General features: G+C 43.5%; 1 protein-coding gene across 2 annotated transcripts in view; it reads left to right on the plus strand.

Annotated features, from left to right (window-relative positions):
• LOC106073671 (organic cation transporter protein-like) overlaps positions 1 to 9,210 on the plus strand; it is a 32,201-nt gene extending 22,991 nt beyond the window's left edge. For both annotated transcript variants that reach the window (XM_056033377.1, XM_056033378.1), the window contains exon 12: positions 6,199 to 9,210. In XM_056033377.1, coding sequence (XP_055889352.1) covers positions 6,199 to 6,292 — 94 coding nt within the window. In that variant the 3' untranslated portion in view covers positions 6,293 to 9,210. The remainder of the gene's footprint in view (positions 1 to 6,198) is intronic.
• The last annotated feature ends 257 nt before the right edge of the window (positions 9,211 to 9,467 follow it).

Genomic DNA, 9,467 nt, shown 5'->3' on the forward strand with positions numbered 1-9,467 from the left:
CAGTGGAGGATAGGGACGTTGACATCATATACGGCGAATTAACAGCAGCTATGTTGGGTGCGGCCAAGAGGTTTGTCCCGCGGACTTATCCTGGCGTTAGGCAGAAACGCGTGTGGTCTCAGGAATTGAATAAGCTGGTCCTGAGACGTAAGCGAGCCCGGAGGCTTGCTGAACGGAAGGGTACCCCTGAAATCCGGCGGGAGTACAATCGGCTCTGCAGAGCCACGAGTGAACTGGCCCGACGCGTCCGGTCGGACCATTGGAACGCTGCCTGCGCCGGGATGGATCTTCGGGATACCTCGAAAGCCTGGCGTCTTCTGCGAAACCTTGAGGCCAAAGACACAGCGCGAACGGCTGCCCCTCTATTGTCACCCGGAGGGCCGGTCTCGACGGTAACCAAAATGGCCGGCTTGTTGAATCGACATTTTGCTAAAATCAGCAAGCCCGAAAAGAAGTCTGCCATGTCCAAAGCCCTCAACAAAGAACGTAAGAGGCTCGAGAGGGAGCCGGATGAGCCAGAAAGCCAAGCAACTTGCAACGCGCCCTTCTGTCGTGCTGAGCTGGACAGAGCGATAGCTAAGTGCAAAAATCGAAAAGCTCCGGGGCCAGACAAGGTTACCCCCGAGATGGTAAAACACCTTGGGGGCATTGCGAGAGATAAACTCCTGGAGTTTATGAATCGAACCTGGGCAGAGTCCAGACTGCCCGGGGCCTGGAAGAGTGCTGTCATTGTGCCAGTCCTTAAGAAGGGAAAAGACGCGACTAACGTGGAGTCCTACAGACCCATTTCACTAACCTCAACCCTTGGCAAAGTTGCTGAGCGAATGGTTAACGAGCGGCTAGTTTGGTGCTTTGAGAGTGCCGGTATCCTGGCGCCAGAACAGGCCGGCTTTAGGGCAGGCTTGAGCCCGATCGACCAGGTCACGGCATTCGCACAGGAGGTGGCCGACGGGTTCCAGAGGTCCGAGAGCACATACGCGGTGTTCATAGACCTAAAACAGGCCTACGATCGTGTGTGGAAGCAAGGCCTCTATCTTAAGCTAAGAGCTATGGGTGTGCGGGGCAAGATATACAATTGGATACAATCCTTTCTGTCATGGAGGAGCACACGTACAAAATACCAGCACTCCCTTAGCAAGCCAAAACAACAACTTAATGGCCTGCCTCAGGGCTCCGCCCTGTCCTGTACACTTTTCATAGCCTTTCTTAATGATTTGCCCAGCTCACTACGGTCCAAAAAACTGCTATATGCTGACGATATTGTCCTCTGGTCAACCGGGAAGAAAGCCGACCAAATACAGGCGGCACTTCAAGCAGACCTCCATACCATCTCCTCGTATTGCGACAAATGGCAGATTCAGATAAACGTTGCCAAAACGACCTGGTCCCTGTTCAGCCTAGGAATCGATATCCTTAAGGCTCCATTCGAGCTTCAACTCGGTGGGCTGCGACTCCAGCGTGAAAATACGCCAAAATATCTAGGGGTGACCCTGGATAGAAAACTGTCAATGCTCCAGCACGTCCAGGAAGTTGAACGAAAAGCCTCGGAGAAGTTAGCGTTATTAAGAAAGCTGGCCAGCACAAAGTGGGGTGCCAAAGCTGACATGCTACGCACATTGTATCTAGGGGCAGTCAGATCACAAATTGAATACAGCTATACACTTCAAGTATACGCTAGTAAAACTGCCCTCGAATCACTCGACCGGGTACAAGCACAGGCTCTACGGTTCATTTGTGGCACCTTTAGGACAAGCCCAACAAACGCTGCTGAAATTTTTACAAACGTGGCACCCTTACATCTTAGGAGGGAGAGGGCAGTACTTACGGCCTACGAGCGCTATAAAAGGGGCGACTCTAGGCTACCCACCTCAATTTTAGTGCGACAGTGGAAAGAGAGGAACCGCATTAAAATGCGATCGTTCCTACATATAGCGGCCAATTTGTCAAATACAGCTGGACTCTCCACTGATAGAATCCCTATTAGGAGAATCAGTACGTGCCCTCCGTGGAGGAGATTGCCGGCCCCACAAATAAACCTGTCCCTGTTAGGGCAAGAGGGAGCCACCAAGAGGCGATTAACACCTGCCATTCTCCAAAATTTGGCATCCATAACTATAAAATCCTACCCATCAGATGCCATATTCTGTTATACCGATGGGTCGGTAATGAGAACCCCGATAGATCGGGGTATGGGGCCCTTATTGTCTACCCCGACCGGACTGAACCAGATAGGCTCTCTGGTCCATGCGGCTACGCTGCATGCTCCATGGATGCCGAACTTACAGGGATAACTAGGGCGTTCGAGGCCATTAGGGCCCGAATGCTCCAACGCGAGACTAGCGCCACTACGGTGGTGTTGGTCACTGACTCTCGCTCCAGTCTCCTAGTTATGGGTGGCGGCGGGGGAGGGTCGCCCGTAATAGAAGAGGCAATCGGCGCCGCAGATAACATCCGCCGAGCTATTGGAGCTGTCGTTTATATGCAGTGGGCGCCTTCACATTGCGGCGTGAGGGGCAATGAAACGGCAGACGCCCTCGCAAGGGAGGGTGCAATGGCAGCCACACACCTCGAAGCACCAAGCACGTACTTACAAGCAACGGCACAAATCCGAGCACTCATTCATGAGAAGTGGTTAAAGTCCTGGGAGGAATCCGACAGAGCACGTGGTGTCTGGCAGCGCATGCGTCACCCAGATCGCGACGATCCATGGTGGCGACTGAGGAGGTCAGAGCAGTCAATAGTTGCGCAGTGCAGGACGGAACATTGTCCTATTGGGGCATACTTTGCCCGGTTCCGCACTAACTTTGACTCCCGATGCCGTCACTGTGGAGAGAGCGTCGAAACAGTAACGCATGTCTTGTACGAGTGTCCCCAGCTCCGCGAGCTAAGGGGGGACTTGCCTGTGCAGTCACTCGACTTGTATGGTAGCTATGAGGCACTACGCCGGACGGCTAAGTTTCTTGCCAGAGCACTACGGGAGGACTAGTCCTTCCTGCTCTGATTTTTCAATAGGAGTTCATCTCAGGTAGCCGGTTGTCTGTCTGAGATCAATGGGGAGTGAGTTCCAAAAATTTGGTCCGTGCGCTGAAAAAGCCCGCAGGCCGTAGCTTTTGAGAGAAAAACGTGGCACCACTGGAAGCGTTTTTAGATTGAAATAGAATGAGTAAACATAGGCCACTATCAGCTACATGAAGCGGAATTTTAAAAGGAAATGTTTTATATTACTTGTCAGAAAAACAATGAAGCGGTGAGTGTTCCTTCTGGGTATGTTTTCAGAGTTACTATGACGTATGAATCCTATGAATCCTGTAAAGATGTCTTCGCTCCATAGAGGTTTTAGATCAAGCCTAACCTACACCGATTTAGTTGGTTACAGCGCTTGGTTGGTCTAAGGGGCGTGGTTAGATCAACAGATTCTCAGGTTGAAGACATCTGGAGATCACTTACTAAGGCCGCGGGATACACATTTGAGTCCAAAAGAACATCCGCTGCCGAGGACAGACGGCGAAAAGAAAATCGTAATCGACTACCGACGGACAATGGTTATTGTCTGCGCTGGAGTGACAAAATATGTAGGTTACAGACACGGGGAATGCTGCATTCCTCATTAATCTTTTGGACTCGAAGACAAGCTTTATTATTATTAGCCAAAGATACACAGTGAGCTCAATACATTAACCAACGTTTTTAGTTCCGGAACAATTTCCTGGTGAAGACTTTTAATGTCGGGTTCTTTGGGCGCCTCTGAGTCCACCCAGCTCTAATGGATACCTGACATTAGTTGAGGAAAAGTAAAAGCGGTTGGTCGTTGTGCTGGACACTGTGAACAGGCCACATGACACCCTCGTTAACCGTAGGCCACAGAAACAGATGACCTTAACATCATCTGCCCTATAGACCAGAAAGTCTGAAAAGGGAACACATTAGAAGTTAGAGGCTACTGATACTAATCTAGATCTCGGTAGATCTCGAAGAGAAGATCGAACGTGAACCTTTGTACGCTGCTTTAACCCATAACAATGATTTATGCTGTGATATAAATGTTCAAGTATTTACGTTGATGCGTCGTAACTGCAATTTGAGCTCTTGAAAGATAGCTTCTTAGACTGTAGGACGTCTGGAGCCTCCTTGAAAAAAAAAACAAATATGACGCCACATTTGTTTTTAACATTCAACAAACACCTCGAGCAATAAAAAAATATTTCTCATTCGAATAGAAACATACTCTAGATATAACAAACACATAAAAACAAGCAAAATATAAAAAATCCTTTTTAAAAAAACAAAACAAAATAAAGCTTATCTAAAGGGGAAGAACTCCGTCTTTAAAAAATGATTTCTACCAATAATGTACAAGTTATTTCCCTTATTAGATATCAAGCAAAATAATTAATTACCAATAATATATTGACTAATTGAGTATTTTTGTTTATTGATTCATTTTTTTAGGTACAAAAAATAATTGTTTAAAGTATAAACTTGATCGGATAATGCGTGAGGCAGAAATAGCGTAAACAATTATTTAAGGGGACTAAAGTCAACAAATTTAGCCATATTTGAGAATACTGAAGTATTAGTTTCCCTTGTTGCTATTTAACGAAATAATTAATTATCAGTAACTAATTGTCTGATTGGTTAATTTTCTTGATTGATTCGTGTCTTGTCTATGTCTATTTTGCGAAGTTTCAACTTGATCCGAGAATGGGTGTAGGAGAAATAAAGTGTAGGTTCTACACACTTCTTACCAGACAGACAGACAGACAGAGTGAATTGATATAAGCTTTGTAAAAAGCAATTCTTAGCTATTAAAATTAAAGTTTAGTCAGTGAAAACAGTGGCTTGAATATTTCTTTGATTCTATAAATTTTTAAATCGACAACAGTTTTCATTCAGTTTAATTATCTTATCTTGTGGGAAGCGTGGTCGAGAGGCCAAGTACGCTTAAACTTGGCTTGGCTTGGCTACCTATGAAGGGGGCTCGAGGTTCGACACCTGTCTGGAGCAGAGTTGTGTTTACTGAGCTCCTAAAGGCAGCACGGAAAAACCTTCTGCTAGGTACCCCCCCCCCCACTGGTCCACAACTGAGATTGGACCAAAGCGCTCTGAGCATGCTATAAGCATAAAAGTAGCGCTATATAATAGGCATAATTTATGTATTTAGCTTATAAAATACAGACATTACTTACAAAAAAAAAAGGATGATTGCGTCCTACGCGTGTCACTAGGCCAAGTCATTGGTTCTTGACTCAGGCAACCCATTCCATGCTCTAATAGTTAAGATACATTGGGCTTTACTAGCGGGATTTCCACTGCTTCATTTGCCAACTTGGATGTCAATGGCTTAGAACACCGACCAATTTACCCAAGTAAAGTCCCCCTTTCAAACCGGCGGTAAACGAGAGTGTCATGCAACCAGCACAACGACCATTTACTTTCCCGAACTAATTTCAGGTAGCCATTAGAGTTGGCTGGACTCGAGGCTGTTCTCAAAATTTCGAAAATCAAAATCCAAGTCTTCACAGAAATTCGAACCCAAGGAATCTCGGTTCGAAAGTCAATCGCTTAACCACTCAGCCTTAAGAAAATAAAAAGTTAATTAACATATCAATGTTTTGTACGCCAATTGACTGTCTGGTATTGTGTATTCCTTCTGGACTGTTACTTGGAGTAAAACCTTTGGTGAAATCATTAAATCTAGAAAGCCTTCAGGATAGAAAACTCAAAAGTAAAGAAGCAATTATACTGAAAACACTGAACCATAATTTTCAAATACAAAAACGAGATCTAATAAAAAGCACACTCCTCGTTCCATATGCTGGGACAAATGTGTACAAATGCTCCTTCTTCCCTAGTACTATTAGAGCATGAATGGGTTTCCTGAGCCAGCGACTCGACAGAGTTTAAGTCATTGATTAACATGCATGTCGATTGACCTAGGAACACGCGTAGGACGAAATCATCTTTTTTGAAGCAACGTCTGTATTTCATAAAATAAGAAGTCGTCTTGGTGGCCCTGGGTTCGAAGCCCGCCCATCGTCCTGCTGAAAATTTGGGCAAGGGTGAATTCCGGTGAAATAATCTTCAATCCTAAAAGATCTTCCAAAAACATGCAAACAAACGAATCTTTCCTAAAGCTGAAACAATTGATTTATGAAGAATTATAAAACTTTTTTTTTTTTGTTTTAAAATAATTTTCAGAAGCAGACGAGCTGAGAAAGAAAATGACAAAGAGGATGAAGCCTACTCCCATCTTTCGTCCGACCAGCCTGCTTTGACGTCACAGAGCTGCTGAACAACGTTACGTCATCGAGAGTGCCATCAAATGACGTCACACATCTCGAGCGAACACTGGAGTGATATTTTTTTTTTGGTCACGTTATTGTGTCCTTTCAAATTCCAATCAGATCAATATTCAAGTACATTACGGATACAAGAAGACCTTTACACAGTATGTGGAGAGAGGTTTAATCTCTCTGGAAAGATACGCCAACCCAACTAGCTTTAGCCAGCGTGACGTATCTTCCAGATTTTTTTGCGCAGATTTCTGTAACTCAACAATTATATGTCTAAAAAAAGAAATGTTGTTTCCTTTTTTAAAATAAAAGAAATATATCTGTTATATAAATCCATCAATTAAATAGATGGCAATTAAAAAAAGGAAAAGTAAATTTCCCCTTTCAGACCTTTTTTGGTCTATAGGGCAGATGATGTAAAGGTCATCTGTTTCTGTGGCCTACGGTTAACGAGGGTGTCATGTGTCCAGCATAACGACCAACCACCTTTTCCCTAACTAATGTCAGGTACCCATTAGAGCTGAGTGGACTCAGAAGCGCCCAAAGATCCCGAAATTAAAAATCTCGGTCTACACCAGGGTTCAAAACCGAGACCCCCAGTTCGGAAACCAAGCGCTTTACCGCTCAGCCACCGCGACTACAATAGTATAGTAGACATAGTAGAAACTAAAACAGATCCGCGAAGTGGTATTTGAAATACTTTGAATGTGCAAGTCAGATCTGGAGCCGGTTGGTTAAGCGTCTCTTGGATGATGGGTATATTAATTTACTTTGACTGGAGCCGTGATAGGTCACTGACTGGCTTCTTGGCTAGATCATTTTCTGAATCATGTCCTGAATATATTATGGTCTTGCCTTTATTGACTATCCCACCACTTGATGTCCACTGCATCCCACAGATTCTAAAGACATCCAGCCTTTAAGCGTCCATTTTTTTTTTCAGAAATTCGACCAGTCTGCCGCATTGGTGCAAGATCCTTACGTTGGTTTCATAAGTTCTTTGCGTTGAAAGACTTACCATGCTTGTCTTTCTGGGCCGCTCAAGCCGCGCCTAAGATGATCCTTATCTCTATGTTCGATGTTTGTCGTTTCTGTAGTAATTGAGGTTTTATTGAGTGGTTCCGCTAGCAGCTAGCCCCTCGTCCAACCCTCCTCCTTTCACAACCGGGCCCACTGCTGAGTAGTTCACTCAAAAGATTTTATTTAGATTTTATGCATGCTTACAAAACCTAATTTAAAACTTTGCACTACAAGATTTTGCTAGCTCCACTTTTTATAAACACCAGCCGAGAGGGAACATAGATACCGTCTTGTTTTAGAATTGTTTATACCACTTTATGGTATGTTGTAAACAGAATATTCTTAACACTCCTTTGCTATGTCATAAAATAGCTATGTACTCGTACTTTTAAGACAGAGATAACGCTTGCTTGCTTGCCCATATTGAACACTGAACGTGATTATATTCGATTCTACAATCACCGAATTCCTAACAGCCACTCTGTTCTAGTCTAGATCTAGGCTACTCCTGACTGGCCTGACTATATATCTACCCTTAATTCAGTGAACATTTATTACCATGTTTAAGGTACCGTATCGTCTGGCAGCGGTGTTAAACAGACAAGTATAAATCATTCCATTAAACACTTCTAAACCTAGACGTTATCATTATGATGTTATGTTAATGTTATAGTTCGCTGTTTTGTCATTTAACTCTTTCTCTTCGTAATTATTTACCACATTCTGGTGGAATCAACGTTGGTATCGTCAGTTAGGAGAGAAAGAGTTTAAAATACTAACATCATTGGTTCCATACTTGTGTTTAATTGAAATATGTTTTTACCATAGACTATATATATATACTTTAGGCCTACAATATATATACTTTAGGCCTTCATCTACACTTATTACTTTAACATTACACGTAGGCCTAATATAGGACTATTTTTAAACCTATAAACGAAATTTCGTTTAGGCCTATGATTTTTTAGGGCGCCCCTGAGTCTCCCTCACTCCAAGGGGTACCTGACTTTAGTTGGGGAAAGGAAAGGCAGTTGGCCGTTGTGACACCTTGCTCGTTAACCGTTGGCCAAAGAAACCGATGCCCTTAACACCATCTGCCCTATAGATAGGAAGGTCTAAAAGGGGGAACTTTACTTTTGAGTCCAGCCAGCTCTAATGTGTACTTGACATTAGTCAGGAGTTTGAGTTTTGAGTTTTTGGCACATCGGCACAATTTAGGCCATTTAGTGCCCGTAATCCTTGAATGCCCGTAATCCTTCAAGGATTACTCTCCTTTACAAGAGCTAAATTCCATACAGTTAAATCATTACAATTTACAAACAAGGTCTATTCACAGTTAAAATAGTGAAGGTAGTAAAAATTTAATAATTAGGAAAAATTAGGAAAAATTAAAGGCGGTTGGCCGTTGTGCTGGCCACGTGTCATTACCCGTGGGCAGAAACAGATGAACTTTACATCATCTGCCCTATAGATAGGAAGGTCTAAAAGGGGGAACTTTACTTTTGAGTACACCCAGCTTTAATGTGTACTTGGCATTTGTCAGGAAAAAGTAAAGGCGGTTGGTCGTTGGGCTGGCCACGTGTCACCCTCATTACCCGTGGGCAGAAACAGATGAACTTTACATCATCTGCCCTATAGATCGCAAGCTCTGAAACTGGAACTTTAATATTTTAGCATTATATTACAAAGGCCTCCTTTAGCAATTGTTCAGTGTTCATTTTTAATTATCTACGTGTTTATAATTCTGTAATTTGTAGGCGGTAGTGTAATTAAGTTGTTTACTTTCTGATTGTGTCATGTGTCAGAAGGTTTTATCCGTGACCTGCCAATAGAACGAGATGTGAATGTTTTGACTGCCATCTAGTTAAATAAAGCCAAGTATTTGTTAATTCGAGTTGCCTTAGGAGAAGACAGTGTTGTTGTTTTTTTCACTGAATGTACCTCGATCTAGGCAGTGCCAGAGAGTGACACTGATTTCAGGATTTTGATATTAGTAATAGTTCGAACTCTGGTGAAGGCAGGGATTTTTAATTTCGGGATCTTTAGGGCGCCTCTGAATCCATCCAGCTCTAACGGGTGCCTAACATTAGCTGGGGAAAAGGAAAGTAGGAGAGGTTGGTCGTTATGCTGGCCACATGACACCCTCGTTAA

The sequence above is a fragment of the Biomphalaria glabrata genome, chromosome 6 (assembly GCF_947242115.1).
Source record: "Biomphalaria glabrata chromosome 6, xgBioGlab47.1, whole genome shotgun sequence".
Taxonomy (NCBI): domain Eukaryota; kingdom Metazoa; phylum Mollusca; class Gastropoda; family Planorbidae; genus Biomphalaria; species Biomphalaria glabrata.